This window comes from Myotis lucifugus, unplaced genomic scaffold (assembly GCF_000147115.1).
Source record: "Myotis lucifugus unplaced genomic scaffold, Myoluc2.0 scaffold_524, whole genome shotgun sequence".
In the NCBI taxonomy this organism is placed as follows: domain Eukaryota; kingdom Metazoa; phylum Chordata; class Mammalia; order Chiroptera; family Vespertilionidae; genus Myotis; species Myotis lucifugus.
In genome coordinates this window covers 163,366-185,494 of record NW_005871572.1, presented here as the reverse complement: position 1 = coordinate 185,494, position 22,129 = coordinate 163,366, and the positions used below count along the sequence as shown (strand labels likewise).

Here is a 22,129-nt window from a genome sequence, read left to right as displayed (position 1 = left end):
GGCACAGCCAGGCTAGTGGGCCTGACTCTCCACATATGCTGCCAGAGAGGACAACTCTACTCTTAGGAAATGTTAGGATGGACAATGCTCATGTTGGTCTCTTCTTCACCTATTCTCTGCTTTTACTACTGACCAATCCTCCTGCAGATAGACATTATTTCTCTTTAGCAGTTAATGCATCTCATCAGGTTTTACTCCAGTCTGATAGACCAGGAAGCCATTTGGTCCTTACACATCACGGATCTGCTCCATGATGTGTTGACCTTGGTATTTCTCTCTGGGGGAGCCACCTTTTAAAAAATTGCTTACCACATTTTTAAGTTCTCAGGGAATGACTTACTATTGGCCCTCCCCCACACAAAATGGTACCAATTTCACAAAAGGACTAGGAGCAGGAGGGCTGGAGTTCTCAAGGAAAGCTTCATGAGAACAGATGAACTTGAGCTGGCTTTTGAGAGATTCACAGGATTTCCCCAGGCAGAGCAAAATAAGGGAATTTTAGATGGGCAAAGGCACACAAAAAAGTGGGAATGGGCCTGGTGTGGCTAGGTTATGGTGAGGGGTGGCTTTGTTTGGAATGGAGGGCTGCCATGACTGTTGAAAAGGTAAATAAAATATATTATGTTGGATTTATGGGGTAGAGTCAAGATTGTCAGCTTATTAAATCATTCTTTAATGTCAGCAATCTGCCTGTAGGGAAAGTACACCATTATGTAATTGAACAAAAGGGACACAGACAAGCTCTAGGAACAGGTGACTCTAACATGTCATGCTTTAGAGAAGCCTGATGCAGGATTTAGGTTGCAGTGTTTTAACTGAACCTACTAACACCATGCCTTACACACTGGAGAAGAAAGCTGCTAAGTATACCTTAAGAATTGACAAGATCACACTTTTATCATTATGCCATGTCCCATCTGCTAGGGTGACATAGCTCCACGAGGGTGGTGATTCTACATCTCTTCTCATTTCAGCCAACAAGGAAATAAGTCAATGGTAGAAAGAGAGTAATGAGTGCATCACTCGACATCGTTCATTTCGAGAAGAAGAAATTTTGCTATCATGTCAATTCTGACCTATCAAACTTAAGTTTCAAAATAGTCTAGTGACTTATCTTGATTTCAATTCCAGAGAGATCTCTGGGAATGGGATTCATTTTAAAATCCATGGAATATAAATTTGTAATAAAAGAACAAATCATATCTCAGTGCTCATGAATAAAGAGGAGTATCTAGTAGGAGTAGGTGGGACAGCGGCTTTGATTTTCAGGTTGTGGGTTCTGAACCTCCTCTAAAAACAGAAAATATATTGGAAATCTGAATTAACTGTTGTCTTACCGCAATGAGACAGAAAACTACAAAATAAAAAGCTACTACTGCAATCACAGGTGATGCTATGATGACTTTGTTGTAGTTCTTATATCCTGGCACTTCATTTCTGAACTGGAAAAAAAAAAGAACATTAAAAAAACCCCACCAAAACACCAAAGAGACAGATGGGATAAAAAAATAACAATTAGCTAGCCTATTCTAGAGAATAGCTAACTATTTATAACTATTATTCTAAAATCCCACTCTTCCAGGTAAATAGCTAACGTATAGGTTCTTCAAGAACATACCAAATCTAATGTGTTATGTAATCTTAGAATCAGCATTTTCTTGTACAATTTACTTATTTTGGGTGTTAGGTCCTCTTCTCCTCTACCCTAGAACAGGGGTACAATTCCTAAATGAGCAAAATGAGAGATCACTATTTTTGCCAAAGTCACATGGTCAAGACAAAATTCAGACGAGGTGCCCCTAGTCTTCTTGCCTGAGTACTTTTATGGCATGTCCTAAACTGACTAAAAGCCCGGTTCCGTGTTTCAGGAGCTGTCCTCACCTCATTTGATTCCTCCTCTTCCTGTTCCCCCGGGGCTTCCATCCTCTCATTTTTCCATTGTTCTGTATCCAACTCTTCCTTGGAAACCTTTACTTCCTGCTGCTCTTCAAGCAATTTCATCAGGAGGTCTGTTCCAGAAAATAGAGTTTCCTCAATTTATTTTTGAAACTTGAATTGTATAATTCAGGTTTAAGGGAAGGGTTCCCTCTGTTGTTTATCAAATGACTCAGGGGCATATCTGCATTGTGTACACTTGAAAAGGGGAGTTTAATGAATGGTAATAACATTGATTCTGTATCTTCTAGATATTTTTCCAAGAATAAGGCTGCCAGGTCAGTGTGCTCAGTGGTGAGCATTCACCTATGAACCAGGAGGTCACGGTTCGATTCCCAGTTAGGGCACATACCTAGGATGCAGGCTCCATCCCCAGTGAGGAGCATGGAGGAGGCAGCTGATCAATTATTCTCTCTCATCATTGTTGTTTCTATCTCTCTCCCTCTCCCTTCCTCTCGAAATCAATAAAAATTTATTTTCAAGAAAGAAATAAGGCAATATGTAATTCAGTGCACTAATAATATCATTTTTTTTATCATTAAAGTCTAGCTGCTCACTCATGAAGGCTGACAAAGTCTCGCTATTTTTCTTTGGGGCTGTCCTCTCTGACTCAATTGTCAGCTCACTGCTGTTGTACTTTTTCCGGTCTTCTAATATTTTCATGAATGGTCGTTCTGTAAGTACTTGTTCATCTGTCAAAAAAGATACCACATTTGATATTGAAAGACTCATGGGACAGCTATTTGTCAGTCCATAGCCATACATCCCAGTCCATTATATAGGGAATCAGCAAATATTTGAGTGCCATTTAGAGAGGAGAAAAATAAACCCCAACTTAAACCTATGATTTTTGACACAACAAAAGGAGAAAATGCATCTTTTTAAAAAGTGGTTACTTAGAACATACCATAACATTACATATGGTGACTATATTTAGGATTATACCATTGGTTCCCCAAGGGCCAACTGCCGGTTACTGGAGGAAAGCCAGGGCTGGAAGACCCACTCAGTTAGACACTCTGCAGATCTACTGTGAACTCCTCACATTCACGCACCCATCCTGTCCTGCTTCAGATGCAGAGGGAGCCTGAGGCTTCCTCTCTCCACTCTTCAGGATGCTTGTGTTCTTGCTACCATCACAGATGACCACGATTAACACCCATGGCTAACACGTCCTCATCTGGACACACCCTTCTCCACTAACTCACTGATTCTTCACTTGGGCCCTGCCTCCACATATGCCAGCCCCATAACAGACGGCTCTATACAGAAAAAACAGTATGTCTACCCTCGCTCTGTGCTTAAGATTTAGGCAGGCATCTGGGATGTACATTAAGAGACTTGCCAGGTTGTGTACCACTGTGGAATGTTCAATAAATCTATGGAATAAGACTTGGGGTTCTAAAATACATAAGGGAAAAATAACTTTTGTCAGATGCCTACTTTGCTAACATTTCATGTCATTTCTTATATTTTCAGCTGTACTTGGGGAACCATCAAAAGCTTCTGATTGTGTGAAGGTCAAGTGCGTCATTGTGCAGCTGGTACACAAGAATTTTCAGAAGAATTAAAAGTATTGCTGGTGGTGATAAGGGTGAGAGAAGGAGGTAACGTCCTGGGAAAGAGCATGGGCTTGCGGAGAGCCCCAAACTGGGAGCTGGAGACCTGGGCACGAGGTGACAGCTGTCAGCCCTTTCTGGTCTTGTTTTCACTCTCCTTAAAAGGAGATGAAAATGCCTGTTCTGCCCACTGTTGGGGCAGAAGGGAGTAATATCATTGGTCAAAACATTGTTCTGAAAAATAAGCAACACTGACTTTATGTAAGTAGCACAGCAGTATTATTTATGATGTGCCCCAGGTCATGATGGAAACCTGTATTTAAGCTATCTGGGCATGAAAGCACATTTGGGAAGTTATCAAGTAGCTGCCAATAAACCTAACGTGTAGAAAAATACTTAAAAGCACACGACTGTTTGGTGGATAGAACACCTTGTGCTTCAGAGCAAGGTCAGAGTTGCACAGTCTAAAAAGAGCGAGCCCTCCCATGCCTTAGAAGGGCTGGGTAGCAGCTTCTGGTGATGGATCCAAAAACTCTCAGGTTCCAAATAAAACTTACATAAATCAGCATCATTTGTATTCTTTTCATAAACTTGTAAAAACAAAATAAAAATGTATCAATATCTGTGTACACTGCAAAGGGCAATTGAAACCTAATGCATACAAAGCAGTTTACAGACTGTGACACACTAATGAACAAGTTCTCATTTGGAAGTAAAGCACCCAGCAGAGAGCACAACACACACGATGTGGCCATTAATGGTAATACCCTTCCCTTCATCAGACTCTTAGCAAATAGAAGTTCTTAAAATTTTGGAGTTGAACTCTGAGTAAATGAATAGAAATAATGCAGTTACTTCATTTGCTTACAAACTTATTATCATTGATTACAAATAAAAACAAAATAAAAATTAAAAAGTTTATCATGGGCAATTCAGACTCACCACAATGTGTTTTTACCAGACACTCATTGTCACAATGCAGTCTGATTGACTTGGCAACAGCCTCAATACTATTTTTAAAGTGGCAGAGGCAGCAGGCCAAACGGCTAGGTAAGATCCTATAAATGGAAACACAAAGAATTAAATTAGTGACAAAGGAATTACCTGAATAGGTAGAAGAGGTAGGCCAAGGCTACCACAGGGTTGGGCAAAAAAGAATTGTTGGGGCATTATCTCCTGAAGAGTTTTATAGGGATCAGTTGGCCATTTGCTATTCATGAATATTGTAAATAAATAGAAAGGAGGAAAGAAGTGCTCAACAGAAGGGTAAGAATGGCAATGGGTATGGGATGCCTAGAATAAATGTGATAGAGATTATAACTGGGTGACACTGATCTGTAGTTTAATTCAGATGTATCTCCTTCTCCCAACCACAAAGAATAATGTTAATAAAATATAAAGTAATTATTTTAAAGAAGAGCCCATGAGTTCACAATGATACTCAAAAAGAAAAGAGAGAAGCTATTATTTATAGAATAATGCCAGCTAAAAAATGGAGAAAGAATAGTCTTTTCAATGAACGGTGTTGGGACAATTGGATATCTCCATGTAAGAAAAGTGAACTTCAACCCAAACCATATACAGAAATGGACTTAAATTGGTTGAAAGATCTAAATGTAAAACCTTGAACTATAGAACTTCTACAAGAAAACATATAAGAAAATCTTTATAACCTTGAATTGGGCAAGATTTCTTAGATACAATACCAAAAGCAGAATCTATAAAAAACAAAAAAGGGATTAATTGAACATTATCGAAATTAAGAATTTCTGCCCCACAAAGAACACTCTTGGAAGAATGAAGAGACAAGCCACAGAATGGGAGCAAATACTTACCAATTGACATATTTAACATAGGACTTGTTTCCAGAATATGTAAATAACCCAAACTCAATATAAAATAGATAAATGATTCAAAGATATACAGATGGCAAATAAACATATGAAAATATATTTTACATTATTAAATATTAGGGAAATACAAGTTAGACCTACACTGAGATACCACTACACACCTATTAAACTATATAAAATTAAACAGAATGGCCATACCAGATATTGGCAAACATGTGAAGAAAATGAAATTCTCATACAATGGTGGGAATGTAAAATCTACAACCATTTTGGAAAATAGTTTTTTTTTTAACTTAAACATACACCTACCGTTTGTTCCAGTCATTTCACTTCCAGGTATTTATCAGGAGAAATAAAAGTATATTTCCATAAAAAGACTTGCACATAAATATTCATACTAGCTTTATTTGTAATAGTAAAAAATTGGAACAACTCAAATAGCCATCAATACTGATACATCAGTTGAAAAATACTGATATATCTATATATAATAAAATACTTTTCAGCAATAAAAAGAAATGAATTATCTATACACATAACAACATGAATGAATCTTAAAATAATCATCTGAGTAAAGGAAGCCAGTTAGAAAAGAGTAGATACTGTATGATTCCATTTATATAAAATTCTAGAAAATACAAACTAACCTATAGCAACAGAAAGCAGATCGATGCTTGCACAAGAATTGGGGATGGTAAGGAGGAATGGAAGGAAAAATTACGAAGAGACATGATGAAAATTTCTGAGGTTATAGACAGTTTGATTTTGGTGATGGTTTTGTGGTATATGAATATATATTGGTTGAAAGACCTAAATGTAAAACCTATTACTATGAAACTTCTACAAGAAAACATATGAGTGTATATAAACACAATATATATTTATAAACAAAATTATTATGTCAATTATACCTCAAAAAGTTGTTAGAAGTAAATGATGTAGACAACTGGGAAAATTGGAATTTCAACTCTTTATTATGTAATATTATAGTGTAGGAATTGAATTTCTTCAGTGCATTAATAGTATTATAGTTCTACAGAGCAATGATTTTGAATATCCTAGAGGAAGTCATCTAACTGACAAGGGAAGGATTGACTGTGGCAGATGCTGTGGGAGAACTGAGGAATATGAGGTTAGACAATCACCAACAGATACAACAATGTGCAGACGGCGGTCATTTGTAGGCTGGCCTGTCAGATGCAGTTGGAGCACACTGGTAATAGCAGAGCCCTTTCCTATACTAATTTCATGTAACCTTCTCAACTACCCTTAGCATAACAGCAAGTTTCTATTAGCCTGCCATATTGGGAGGGGTAGCACAATTTAAGATGCAATAAGTTCTATAATAAACTGTCACAATAGGGGTCCACAGAAATATTTTTTTAAAACAAAAACCAAACAAACAAAAAAAAAACCTCTGACCCTTACTTTACACCATATAGAAAAATTTCTCAAAATGGATCATAGACCTAAACATAACTAGACAACATCTGGAAGAAAACATAGAAGAAAATCTATGTGATTTTGGATTAGACCAGTGATTCCCAAAGTGGGCACTACCGCCCCCTGGTGGGCGCTGCAGCGATCCAGGGGGGGCGGTGATGGCCACAGGTGCATTTGTTTTTGTTTTTTTTATGTTTAATTAATAAACTTTATTTATTTATTTTTTGAGCAGATTTAGGTTCACAGCAAAAAGGGTGCATTTGTTTTAACTTTTTTTGTATTACCTTTCTATTCTGAGTTCAATAAATAGTTTCATAATTTCAAACTTCAATGTTTCTAATTTACACTTTTCTTTACTATATTTTACGAAAAAGGTAGAAACATTAATACATATATCTTTCTGTTTAATTGCTATTAAAATAAAAAAAATTAATTTCCAGGGGGTGCTGAGTAATATTTTTTCTGGAAAGGGGGCGGTAGGCCAAATAAGTTTGGGAACCACTGGATTAGACAATGGGTTCTTACACAAAAAAATTCTTAGATAAGAACAAAAAAGCACAAACCAAATAAGAAAAACATTGCTGAATTAGAGTTTGATGAATTCAAGTTCCTCAAAATTTAATTTTCCAGGGCAGACGGCATGGCATGCCTGCCCGTGAATCCCTGGCAGAAGTGGCCTCGGAGCTGGGCAGTGCCACACTCCCACCGGGGGCCTTACTCCCAGGGCAGGAAGGCTCCCAGGGCAGGCGACGCAGCGCCTGCCCACGAAACCCCGGTGGGAGTGGCCTTGGAACTGGGCAGTGCCGGGGTTAGGGGTGGGTTCCGAGCCACGTAGCAGCCACTTGGAGCCCACCCCTAACCCTGGTGTGTGGTGTGTGTCCGCTGGGGCTGGGGGCGTGCTCTGAGCTGGTTGTGATGTCCTGGCCTAATTTGCATATCTCTCTCTTATTATATAGGATTCCTACTAGAAAGGCTAATTAAAAAACATCCTATATAATAAAAGGCTAATATGCAAATCAACTGAATGGCGGAATGACGGGTCGCTATGACACACACTGACCACGAGGGGGCAGGCACTCAATGCAGGAGCTGCCTCCTGGTGATCAGTGCGCTCCCACAGGGGGAGTGTTGCTCAGCTAAAAGCCCTGAGCTGGGTTCACAACTGGCGAGCGCAGCGGCAGTGACGGGAGCCTCTCCTGCCTCCATGGCAGCACTAGGGATGTCCAACTGATGGCTTAGGCCTACTGCGAAAGCGCACAGTTTGGGCTGAGGGACCCCCCCCCCCACCCCGTGCATGAATTTCGTGCACTGGGCCTCTAAGAGAAATATATAGGTCAGGTGAAAATGTGAAGCAATTGCAGCTCTCATCTACTGCTGGTGGTAAGGCAAGATGGTACAACCACTTTAGAACACAGTTTAGCAGTTTCTTAACTAATTAAATATGTACTCAGCATATGATGCAGCAACCCCACCGTAGGTATTTTACCCCAAAGTAATGAAAATGTATTTTTACACAAAGACCTGTATGTGAGTGTTTTTATTTTTAATCTTTTAGAATATATATATATATTATTTCAGAGAGGAAGAGGGAGATAGAAACATCAATGATGAGATAGAACCATTGGCCAGCTGCCTGTTGCAAGCCCACAGCCTACGCATGTGCCTTGACTGGGAATTGAACCATGACCCACTGACCCATAAGTTGACTCTCAACCGTTGAGTCACTCACAGCTGGGCCATGTGAGTGTTTTTAGCAGCTTTATTCTTAAAAACCAAAAAACTAGGAACAACTCAAATATCCATTAACTGATGACTGCATAAACAAACTGGTGTATACACACAATTAGAATACTATGCAGCAATAAAAAGTAAAGTGCTACTAATAGATGCAGCAACATGTATACATTTATTTTAAAAAGGGGGTTATGCTACATGAAAGAAGCCAAATACAAAAGGCTACACCAGTGGTTCTCAACCTTCCTAATGCCACAACACTTTAATACAGTTCCTCATGTTGTGGTGACCCCCAACCATAAAATTATTTTTGTTGCTACTTCATTATTGTAATTTTGCTACTGTTATGAATCGTAATGTAAATATGCAGGATGTATTTTCATTGTTACAAATTGAACATAATTAAAGCATAGTGATTAATCATAAAAACAATATGTAATTATATGTATTTTCCGATGGTCTTAGGAGACCCCTATGAAAGGGTCGTTCGACCCCCAAAGGGGTCGCAACCCACAGGTTGAGAACTTCTGGGCTACACTCTACATGATTTCATTTATAAGACATCCTGGAAAAGGCAAAGCTATAATGACAAAAATCAGATTGGTGCTCATCAGGGGCTGGTGGTGGGAGGAAGAATTGACTGCAAAGAAATATGAGGAGCCTTTATGGGATGACAAAAGTGTTCTGTATCTCTAATGTGATGGCGGTACATTGATCAAAACTACACAGTTGCCAAAACTCACTAAACTGTACACTTTAAAAGTGATTTTTAAATTTTTGTTAATCCTCACCCGAGGATATTTTTTCCACTGATTTTTTTTTCCTCTCTGAGAAAGTGGAAGGGAGGGAAGGTGGGGAGAGGGGAGAGGGAGAGAGAGAAACATTGATATGAGAAAAGCACATTGATTGGTTGCCTTCTGCAGGCACCCAACCAGGGCCAGGGATCAAACCTGCAACCCAGGTACATGCTCTGGACTGGATATTAAATCTGAGTCCCTTCAGTGTGGGGGCCAATGCTCTTACCATTAAAAAAACACTGGCCAGGGTTAAAAGAGTGAATTTTATTTAATAAAAATTATACCTCAATAAACCTGACTTACGAAAATAATAAAGCAAACCTAAAACAGTAACTAAGTGAAAATAAGTAAAAGAAAAACCAACGTACAGTTTTTCCAGTGTAAGGGTCATCTTGAGGATGTTATCAACTGTTGTAAATGACACTTGGGTTGCTCCCATGTCTCTGAAGGAGAAGGACCAAACATGCATGATATGAACCCAAAGACAACAACTCTATAGCTACTTCAATTCTGGCTTCTCTGTCAAGCCAACTCAAGAATTTATTTGCCATAGGTGATATTTTCTGAGAGCTCTTCTTGAAGAAATTTAAATTTATTTGCATCATCAAATTAATTACTTTGGTGAACAGTACAATCTGTGTTTATTCTTTTTACCATTATCCTATTTGTCTTTCTCAATTGCAACCACAACTTGATTATTCTTTTTAAAAATATATATGTAATGTACAACTTATTCCTTTTTTCTTTCTGAGATCAATGGTACTTCTACATGCATCTGCATGTTTCATGTCTGAACGTGTTGTTCAACACTGCTCCCTTCCTCTCCTGGCTGTGTTGCTCTTGTACAGTCTTTATCATTTTTCTGTGCTAATAGTCATTTTCAATAACCTAGTTAAAATTTAAATTATGACTTTTTAATCAAAATGCAAAATATTTAATCTTGGATGAAAGTAAGAAAGAGCAGAAATCATCTCATGAGCCACGAAATTGTTGCAATACTTACAAATATTTCAATGCTGGCAAATTAAAAAGATATGGATCTTGAACGGTTGTCAGAGGATTACGATTGAGGATTCTGAAAAATGCAATAGAATTAAAACTGTCTGCATTTTCAGTAAGTGCCATGAAAGCTTATATTCATTTTGTTGGTACAAAACTTGAAGGTTAAAGAAATCATTTTCTGTCTTTACCTTTAGATTACCCTTAAGAATCCCTAAAGCATACTTTTTTGGGGAACTACCCAGGTCTCTAAATGACAAAATGGAGAAGAACATGTAAAAAATAGGGAAAAAGTGAATAGCAAATAAAAAAGTATGCCAAAGAACTTATCAGATTGAAAACTCTATTAATGCCCGGCTGGTGTGATTCAGTGGTTGAGCGTTGACCTATGAAACAGGAGGTAATGGTTCGATTCCCAGGTCAGGGCACAATCCCGGGGTTGCGGGTTTGATCCCCAGTAGGGGGCGTGCAAGAGGCAGCCAGTCAATGATTCTTTCTCATCATTTATGTTTCTATTTCTCCCTCTCCCTTCCTCTCTGAAATCAATAAAAATATATTTTAAAAAAGAGAAAAAAAGAAAACCCTATTAGTGACTATGCTGATAGGAAGCTCCTACTCTACAGAAATTACTATTTCTAGTGTCCTCCATAATTCAAGGTGCTTTTCTTTCATCTCCAGAAAATTTTAAAAATCCAATTTAAACCACCCAGTTAAAGAGAAAAATAGGACTAACTCCTTGGTTTTGGAGCCAAAAAGAGGATAAATCTAAGAGGAACTGGTGAAAGCCATGCTCTTATCACATACTCCCATGTGTATTTTTATATCACAGGCTTTGTTACATTGCATGTAAATCACCTGTTTACTTGTCAATTTCTTGGACTGGTAGTGCCTGACATTTACTAGGTATTTATTTATTTATTATTTTTTAAAATATATTTTATTGATTTTTTACAGAGAGGAAGGGAGAGGGTAGACAGTTAGAAACATCAATGAGAGAGAAACATCGATCAGCTGCCTCCTGCACACACACCCCCAACTGGGATGTGCCTGCAACCAAGGTACATGCCCTTGACTGAAATCAAACCTGGGACCCTTCAATCTGCAGGCCGATGCTCTATCCACTGAGCCAAACAGGCCAGGGCACATATACTAGGTATTTAATAGATGTTTGTTTAATAAATAAATAACACTTTGATTATATATCAATAAAAATGAACAAATTTGTTAATTGACACAAATTTTTATTCCCAATGCTGAAATAAATGTTCTTCTCAATTCTATAAAACATACAAGTAAAACAAGACAAACAAAAAACAAGAAGAAAAGAAAATCTGTCTTTAGGTTAACTACTCTAAAGTCATTAGTATACTTTTGCAGACTATTATAAAGATGATTATTACAGCTAATATCTATTAGGCTACTGGGCATCTGTAATGAACATTTCATATTTAATCCTCACAATAACTTTATTGATATATATTATTACCCCGTTTTACAAATGAGGAATCTGAGGCACAGAGAGGTTATATAAGTTGTCCTAGGTTGTCAAGCTAGTAAAAAGCAGAGCTGGAATTTGAACTCAGTTCTGACCTTAAAACCCATGTTTAAGCCCCATTAAGAAGAGGGGTTTTAAAATAGCTGCTACTTTAACCTTAATTCTGAGATCACTAGATATAGAAATCCCTTTTCAAATTTCATGTACCCATCTGGGACAGCCTCTATGAGAATTACATTCTTTTTCTTTTTATTCCTGTTTCCTAATGATCGGCCATGATTAAATATTTAACTAGCTTAGAGTCATTGAGACTTTAGAAATTTAAAACCATGTTGTAGGCAAATCAGTGAAAACGGTGAAGTAAGTCATCCCTACAAAACAACTGGCAAAAAATGGTCAGAATCAACTTTTTCAAACTGTAAATTTAGGACTCCACCAAGATGGCGGCATAGGTAAACACCGGAGATTGCTGCCGCAAACAACCACTTCAAAAATACAACTAAAAGACGGAACGGACATCACCCAGAACCACAGGAAGGCTGGCTGAGGAGAGGCTCTTCAACTAGAAGGAAAGACAACAGCATTCCCAGGCTCAGAGGAGGCGCAGTGTGGAAAATTTAAAGGTGCGGAGGTGCACGCGCAAAGCGGGCAGGTGGCTGAGGGCGCGGTTGTCGTTTTCAATCAGGAGGGAGTCTCAGACTCTGAGCTCCAGATCCGGGCGAGTCTCTAGGGACTCAGACTCAAACGGGAGAATCGGGATTGTCTAGCATCAGTTGGAACATGAGGGCAGCTTTCTCTCCGAGGTTTGCAGCGGTTGCCGGGGTTCTGAGAAGCAGAGCCTCTGGGAACGGGACTGAGAGCAGCCATAATTGCTCCCTCCGCCCGCCCTGTTGAGCCCGCCCCGCCCAAGCCCTGCGCAGAGCCATTTGCCGGATTGCCTCAGGCAAAGGCTAGATTAGCACCTCCCCAGAGAACAGAAGTTTTCCCACAGCTGATTCTCACAGCCAGTTGGCCTGGTGGTCAAATCCCTCTAGTATTAACTACAACAATCAAGGCTTAACTAGAACAAGACTGTGCACAAAGACCACAAGGGGGTGCACCAAGAAAGCATAAAAAAATGCGGAGACAAAAAAAGATGACAGAAGTGGAGGATATAGAGCTAAAAAACGCAATTTTGAGGGCTTGCAATAAACTTGTGGAAAGCCTCACAAAAACTAATGAGACCCTCGATGCTATGATAAAGAAACAACTAGAAATTAAGCATACACGGACTGAAATAAAGAATATTACACCCAATAGCAGACCAGAGGAGCGCAAGAATCAAGCCAAAGATTTGAAATGCGAAGAAGCAAAAAACACCCAACCGGAAAAGCAAAATGAAAAAAGAATCCGAAAATACGAAGATAGTGTAAGGAGCCTCTGGGACAGCTTCAAGCATACAAACATCAGAATAATAGGGGTGCCAGAAGATGAGAGACAGCAAGATATTGAAAACCTATTTGAAGAAATAATGGCAGAAAACTTCCCCTACTTGGTGAAAGAAATAGATTTACAAGTCCAGGAAGCGCAGAGAACCCCAAACAAAAGGAATCCAAAGAGGACCACACCAACACACATCATCATTAAAATGCCAAGAGCAAAAGACAAAGAGAGAATCTTAAAAGCAGCAAGAGAAAGAGGCTCAATTACCTACAAGGGAATACCCATACGACTGTCAGCTGATTTCTCAACAGAAACTTTGCAGGCCAGAAGGGAATGGCAAGAAATATTCAAAGTGCTGAATACCAAGAACCTACAACCAAGATTACTTTATCCAGCAAAGCTATCATTCAGAATCGAAGGTCAGATAAAGAGCTTCACAGATAAGGAAAAGCTAAAGGAGTTCATCACCACTAAACCAGTATTATACGAAATGCTGAAAGGTATCCTTTAAGAAGAGGAAGAAGAAAAAGGTAAAGATACAAATTGTGAACAACAAACATGCATCTATCAACAAGTGAATCTAAGAATCAAGTGAATAAATAATCTGATGTACAGAATGAACTGGTGATTATAATGAATCAGGGACATAGAAAGGGAATGGACTGACTATTCTTGGCGGGGGAAAGGGAAATGGGAGATGCGGGAAGAGACTGGACAAAAATCGTGCACCTATGGATGAGGACAGTGGGTGGGGAGTGAGGGCGGAGGGTGGGGCGGGAACTGGGAGGAGAGGAGTTATGGGGGGGGGGGGGGAAGAGGAACAAATGTAATCTGAACAATAAAGATTAAAATAATAATAATAATAATAATAATAATAAAAACTGTAAATTTAGCCATCAGGCTTGGAGGAATCCAGGGAACATTTAGTCAAGAGAAATTATTGCTTTCTGTAAGAACAGTGATCTGTGTTGCTTTAACTCATCCTAGAGCTTTGCTCTCCATCCCTGGGGTAACCTTGAAAAACAGCCCACAGCCCCAGTACCACAGAAAGCAGAATGGAATGAACTAAAATAAGCCATCAGTCTGGACCTATGTAGGTGAATGAAGGAGAAGCACTTTAAAGTCAGAAAAAATAAGTAGATTTAACATTTAGGATTATCAACCACTGCTGGTTTTCCATAATATATTTAATTCCTGATTTTATCTGAAAGGAATAGGCTTATGACTACCATTCAAAAAGTGTTACTTTATTAATACACTCAGCATGTCTCTGAGGTGGATTTCAGATCCAAAATGGACTCTTTACCACACTGTTAACGTGTTCATTCAGTGTCTGTCAATAACAGATTTCACTCAATAAACTTACTGAAATATAATTACCTGAAAACCAGGGGTGAATCAAGGTTTTGTGAAGACTGAACCTCATCTGTTTTGGGAAATCCTAATAAAAATATGCAAATTGTGAATATGAAAAGTGACAGGCCCCTCCAACTTGCTAGAACTTGGAAGGGACTTATGCAAGTGAAGAACCCTGAAGCTTAAGCTTCATTCAATTCATGATAAATCCATCTCACACTTATTACAAACTTATTTATTGCAGGGGAAAATATTCTTTCAACTTATAAAACACCAGCAATATATTATATAGATGAAAAAATGACTTGGGAAAAGATGCAATTTAGTTTATATCTCACTATGGCAAATGTTTCCTGAAGCAAGTGAGTTTTGTCCATAAGATTTGGCCCAAAACAAAGGAGCCCAGCCTCCAGCACACACTTAAGGTTTCTGACAACCTTTTGAAAGTACTATGAGTTAGTTTTAGAACTACAGCTCTATTCAAATCACAAGATACGGGTATTAATTTATTTCTAACATCAGCTATCTCTGATTCTTTCATTGACTTTTCTGTCATTTAAGATGAACCCAGAAACTCAAGATAAACAAATTGCTGCCTACTCTGTTACAAACCTTTTTTGACACATCACCCAGTCCCCGTTTTGTCTCCCTCCTATCTTGTTACCCTGCTGTAAAGATGCTGGCAAGGCTCTCGTATGTTTTCCCATCAACATCCACCTTACTCCTTCCAGTATAAAGTTCTTGGGGATAAAGTCCCTGTCCAATTCTTCTTTGTACCCCCAGCAATTAGTACATGCTGACACTGTTTCTGAATTTTTTTCAACTGAGATTCCACAATTTTTGTTTGTTTTTCCCCCCCTGTACTACCTTCATAACTATAGTGAAACTCAGATTCTTATAGGAGACTCTCAGTATTACACAATGCTTAGTAAAGGTGGTGAGTTTTCAACATTGTATTGATGCTACCAAAACCTCTTGGTGTAGGGACGTAATGAGCGTGCTCTCTAATGCATTGACCAAAGGAAAACTGGCTGTCCGTGCTCTTTCCCCAAGTGAGGCATCATCACATTAATGAGAGAAGATGGAGGCCGCTACAGATGGGCATCTGCAGGAACTGCCAATCCAGCTTGGCACATCCTGAACACCCGCATCTAACCCGTAATGAATTGTGTGAAATTAGATTTCTATACCACAAGACAGTAAGACAGTCTTTTCCAAAGACAAGATTGGAACACAATATTCATCTTGAGTCTAAAATCCTTTTCAGGCCACTGAACATACCCACTATGATTTGTTTGTGTCACAGAGAAATCACAGAAGTTTCTAGCTGAAAGGGAATAAAACCCACACTTCTTACTGAGGAGTAGTCAGGTAAGAAATTGGAATGAGGCTACAGCTATGTATTTTCTTTATGAATATTTTTTCACACCACAACTTAAACAGCATATTCTCCCTTACTTCAAAGATTCCCATTGCCACAGACAATTCACTTCAGAGGTATAGAGGTTCTGAAAACTAATGTTCTAATTGGGAAGAGCTGTGCCCTGTGGCAGGTTTTAAGGAATTCTTTCTGCTTTACCACTTAAGAGACTCATGAGGAAGCATCCACATCTTTTGCTCCCTGGAGAACTCTGAGCGAAACTTAATTCTTGCAGTTCTATGTTGCATACATATGAGCAGTTAGGAACTTTGCACATGAGCAGGAATCAAAGTCAAATTCAGAAGTGGAATTTCAAGGACCATTCATATATCGGAGCAGAAGCAATACCGGGATTCCCATGACAGTGATACTTTGAATGTTATGTGCGTGGTACCTTGTATTGCACATGCCAAAGGTTAGTTCTGGAGAAAGCAGAGCATGCCATATATGAGTTAGACAAGTCTCTTGACCTCTTTGTACCTTAGTTTCCTCATTTGAAAAAAAAGAAGGGCTCTTAAGCCATACTTTTCAAAAAGAGTTCAAACTGAGCTTATACCCAGCCAACCAATCACTGTATGATGTTTTTACACATAGCTTTCTCCTGTGTTCATCTTCTATTTCACTTACAACTTGTGTAAAAACTGCATTCCATGTGAGGCTTGAAATGTTCCAAAGTTCACTTTTGTGATTGAATTGCAACCAAGATTTCTACAAAAGAAAGACACAAGCAAAAGAAGAGAGAAAAATAATTCTTTCAGATCATTTAGCTTTTAGCAGTAATTTTAATTTATATATAATAAAACCACAATTATCCCACTGTACACTAAGTAAATCTCACTGTGAGAGATATTTGCTTATGATTTATGCTTTCATGTTTATACATGCCATGCATTATATACAAAACAGTAAGGGCTCAAGAAATAATTAATTGATCTTTCTCTAGAATAGGGATACACAACTTCAACACTATTGACATTTTGGGCTAGATAATTTTTTATTATGGGGGGGCTGACCTGTGCCTTATAGTATGTTGAACAACAACTCTAGCCTCTACCCACTAGATGCCAGTAGCAAATCTACAGTTCTGACAACTAAAACTCTCTTTGGCTATTGCCAACTGCCCTGGTACAAAATCACCCTGGTTGAGAACCACTGCTATAGAATGGTTCATTCTGAATGTGAGAGAATTCTCACACTAATCTGTACTAGAAACAAAAAGGATTTGCTACATAACTTTAGTAGCTTTCTACTAATAAAATTTTAAATAACAAAGAGGTTTACAATTAAATTTTATAAAATTTCTAAACACAATGAAGTTATATTTATAACTTACATATATTGTAAAAAAGGTAGTGATTCAAACGCATTCCTTTCAATAAATTCTATGTTATTGCAGGATAAGTCTCTAGAAAAAGAAAATAATGCCTCAATTAGCTATTAGATATCTAACTAGTAGGAATAACTGGTAGAGGTTAGAATGATATTGAATACGCAGCTTTAGTCTAAACTCTAAACCTTAAGAATTGTAATTTGAACCACCCAGAACCCCTTACACTGCCCTCATCTCTCTTAAGAGTCTCACCTTCATGATCTTCATTAATACAACATAAACTATAGATCTTGATAGATTTTGAAGGAAATCTTTCCTGAGAGCAGAAGAATTGACTAGAGGACCATTTGTGGTCTCATAAAATTTAGATTATGAGCTCAAAGTTTATAACTTTATGTATATTTATAAATGTCTAACATTAAAAGAAATAGTCTCACATCTACACACCTTCCTGGTTTCTTTCTGTTTTTCTAGGCAAATTCAATACCAGAAGAAATAAAAGACATCTTTTCATATAACTTGAAAGGAAGTGACTGCTCTAATTAATACAGAACTTTGAACTAATTCTGAATGATACTTTCTATTATATTAATAGAAATTCATTTCTTATTTTACATTGGTTTAATACCTATGAATTTAATGGCTTCAGTTGTACAGTGGTGGGACAACAGAAAACAACATGGTACTGGATTTTTATTTGAAAACACCATCTCTTGTCTATAACTGACAGTCTTATTTCCATTAATTCCACTTTAGTCCCTCACTTTTCTCCTGGATGGGTATAACTGTCTTTTGACTCGTGTTTCCGTCTATAATCTCCCCCTTGCTAAACCATCCTGCACACAGTCACCAGATTAACACTCCAGAAGTGGTTCTCAAATACCAGCCAGCATCACTTGGGAACTTATTGAAGATGCAAATTCTCAATCCGACTCTGGATTGACTGAATTAGTAACTGGGGGGTACAGCTTGAGTTTTAGCAAGCTCTCCAAATGACTCTGTTGTAGGCTAAAGTTTCTCCTCGAGCAATGGTGTGATAACGTGGTACTTGGCATTCAAAGTACTAGAAGATCTGGCTCTAATCTCCTACTCTCCCTCCTTGCACTCTACAGATACTCAAGGTATTTTTCATGTGTGTTGCCTCTCCCCAGGCTCCTTTTGCAAGCTAATTTCATCCAAGATGTCTGTCTGATGATCCCAAAGCACCTTCAAGGTCCTGTTCAAACAGCTTTGCTCTACTAACATCTTAGCTGATCCATCTTGAAGTCTCTTTTCCCTCTGCTCTGACCAAAACAAACTTATCTCTCATTGTCCATACCCATATCTTCTTTTTAATACAGTTATGTTTGTATCCTACTTCCTCTGAGCATAAACTCCTTTAAAGTATGGACTAGGTCTTGCTCTGCATTGTCTACTGACACATAAACAGGTATAACTCAAATATTTATAGACTAAACAAATAGCTGGGAAGTAGAGGGAGAAAAATGACTTTTAAAAGAAATGTAGTTTTGGCCCTAACTGGTTTGGCTCAGTCAATAGAGTGTCAGCTTGCAGACCAAAGGGTCCTGGGTCAATTCCAGTCAAGGGCATGTACCTTGGTTGCAGGCTTGCCTCTGGCCCGGGCCCTGGTCAGAGCTCATGCAGGAGTCAACCAATCGATGTGTTTCTCTCACATTGATGCTTCTCTCTGTCTTTCCCTCTCTCTTCCACTCTCATAAAAATCAATGGAAAAATATTCTTGGGTGAGGATTACCAAAAACCAAAAACCAAACAAACAAAAAAAGAAATGTAGTTTTATTATTTCATGGCTCCCTCTTGTGTGCCACTGCAGCACATTGTCTTCCATTTAGTACTTGTGCTCTATGGTTTGAGTGAGATCATGAATTACTAGAAGGGTAAGAACCCTGAAGTACCTATCTTTGTGTCTATAGTACTAGTAAAGTGCTTGGAAAATTCTTTTTTAGCTTGCTTATTCATTGGCATTTTTTAGTATTTGGGAATACTTATGCTAGCATGAAATAGTTAGCTTACAAAGTATTTCGCAGTAGAAGTAATGAATGACCTAACTTATTAAGCAGTTATTTACTTCATTTTATTTTCCCCAAACCGTTTATAACATTTGGAAGCGAGATGGCAGAGATACCCAAGACGACCAATACAAAAGTGGATGTCCCTCTGAAGCTTGAAAGGTTTGATAATACAAACAACTATTTTGAGTGTCATGTGAGGCTCTTTATACCTACTTCACTTAAGCATTCTACATTTGCAAAAAGAATCCACTTGCTAAAGAGTATCATTAATTAGCTTAATAAGGATTAATGACATACAAAACTTTAAGTGCCATGGACCAAAAATCATAATTGAGCTTTTATAGCAAACAGCATCTCTTTATTTCTAAGTAAATAGGATTACTAGGCAAGTATTTCTTCCTTGACAAGGAGGCTGGAGAGGTTTTTATATTAAAATTAGTGAAATTAGGGACATTTCTGATATGCTTATTTAGTGTAGTCATCTGTAACAATACCACTTAACCATCATTTTAAACATTTATTTTTAGTATTGGTATAACAATTCCTGCATTGAAATCCTCAACACCAATTTGCTTTCTTGGTAACTTAATATGTTCTTAACAATATTGTTTACATAATTCATCAGCTTAAACATTTAATGTGTAAATGTTAATCTCATTTAGATTATCAAAAAAATCTGGTTAATGGCATTCAAATTAATGTAAATGTTCTATATGTTCTTGTCCTATAGGAGACAATTTGAGGTTAAGTTGAATTCCTCTCATTTTACTAAATCAATATTTTAAAAACTTTTCTGTAAAGGCCAGACAGTAAAGCTTTGCAAGCCCCGGACAGTCTGTCATGCATACAGTATTCTTTTTTTCTTTTCTTTTACAGGCCTTCAAAAGTGTAAAAATCATTCTTAATTTATGTGCTCTAAGAAACACACAAACATAGGCCTGATATAATACATGGCCTCTAAACTAAATATAAATATAAGCAGATGTTATATGAACACTTATATAACAACGTGCATATGGGTGTGTATAATTACTCAGACCTCATTACCACTTTTACTCAATAATTATCTATATCTGTCTATATGATTATAAAATGAAAATATGTAAGAGATATTAAATGCTAGAAATAGGCTGGAGCCCAACACAGACTTACAGAATTTTATTGTTGGGAGAAATTGTAGAGATTATCTTATTTGAACCCCTTATTTATTTTATAGATAATATAACTAAAAAACTCATAAATAAAAACAATTAACTTACAAATACTGGAGGGAAAACAGGCCTTCAAATGAATCCTTATGTAATTCTCTCAAATTATTTCCACTGAGATTTCTGAAAAATGAAAAGGTTATTTCTGGATCAAAATGCAAAATAACTACAACTATTTACTGCACAGAAATATATATGGGGAAACCCGGGTAATGGTGCCCGTGAAAAACCCTAATTTTTATTTAATTGAAGGAAGATCATCTGTTTTATTTTCAAACCTTTCTTCTCACGTCTTTTTTGTGCAAACAATAGGCCATTCTAGAATTGATTCACTTTCCTTCCTCAGCTTTCTGTCTATCCAAAGAACTTATCAATACTTGAAATTATATCTATGTATTTATTATATTTATATATTTTTTTCATATTATACATTTGTAAACCCCTTGAGAACTGGCATAATTTGTCTATGTTGTTCTTGGGCCTGGAATCCTGGCACATCAAACAGTTCCTGGCACATAGCAGATGTTCCATAAATACTTTTTCCATGATTTCAGAAAATGACAAACATCATTTTCAGTCTACTACTTTTATTTAAAACAAATCATTCATTTACCATCACTCATGAGAGTAATTACAACTTTATAGGCAAGGAAATGTCTTTCTTCTCCCCTAAATTTGTGACTCTTAATCTTTGGAGATAAGAGCCCTGTGAGAATTTTCATAAAATCTATGGACCCTTTGCCTAGAAAACTGCACCTTCTTTAATACATGCAAAAGTGTGCATGTAATTTCCATTTGTTGATTATCCCTTTAGGGCAGAGGTCAGTGAATAGGATTGAATTCAGGGGGCCAAACCTGAATGAGGAATAAAATTACATTTCTATTTTCACAAACCTCTACCTAAAATTAGCATTGCCTTGCATTGTGAATTTAGGCAACAAACCATAGATTAGCAGTATGGTAGTTCATTGAGTCTCCAATAAAGATATTTTCATATAATAAATTTTCACATATTTTTTGCAGATATCTCAAAATATCATTTATTAATTCTCATCACTACCTTGAAGTTATAACAGTCATTAGACCAACCACTATAGCTTGTTATTTAATATGTTAAGCGAAGCAGATTTGCCCTGGCTGGTTGCTCAGTGGTTAGAGCATCAGCCCACAGACCAAAGGGCATGTATCTCAGTTGCAGATTCAATCCTTGGGCCCAATGTGAGCAGGTGGCAGTTAATCAATGTGCCTCTCTCATGTGGATTTTTTTTTCTCTCTCTCTCCCCACCCCCCCCCACCTCCCTCCTTTCCACCATCTCAAAAAAAAAACTATAGAAAAATATCTTTGGGTGAGGATTAAATAAAAAAATAAAAAAGAGAAGTGGATTTATTAATAATCTTTTAAAAAATATTTTGAAATCTACATTTCAATAATAGGTTTATTTATTTTCGTATATATTTTAACTAAGAACATAGACTTCTGCAGATCACCAGAGATATATGGGGGAGAAAAGGTTAAGAAATCGTGTACTACCTCTAGCTGGTTTGGCT

At 37.6% G+C, this 22,129-nt stretch overlaps 1 protein-coding gene across 1 annotated transcript in view; it reads right to left on the bottom strand.

Moving 5' to 3' along the window:
- Positions 1–22,129, bottom strand: part of LOC102425823 (leucine-rich repeat-containing protein 37A-like) — a 133,887-nt gene that overhangs the window by 11,765 nt on the left and 99,993 nt on the right. The window contains exons 15-23 of the mRNA XM_023745212.1: positions 20,633–20,704; positions 17,347–17,418; positions 16,641–16,721; positions 10,325–10,396; positions 9,690–9,764; positions 4,437–4,552; positions 2,493–2,627; positions 1,882–2,009; positions 1,338–1,442 (exon numbers count right to left, since the gene is read on the bottom strand). Of these exons, the coding sequence (XP_023600980.1) occupies positions 1,338–1,442; positions 1,882–2,009; positions 2,493–2,627; positions 4,437–4,552; positions 9,690–9,764; positions 10,325–10,396; positions 16,641–16,721; positions 17,347–17,418; positions 20,633–20,704 (856 nt within the window). The remainder of the gene's footprint in view (positions 1–1,337; positions 1,443–1,881; positions 2,010–2,492; positions 2,628–4,436; positions 4,553–9,689; positions 9,765–10,324; positions 10,397–16,640; positions 16,722–17,346; positions 17,419–20,632; positions 20,705–22,129) is intronic.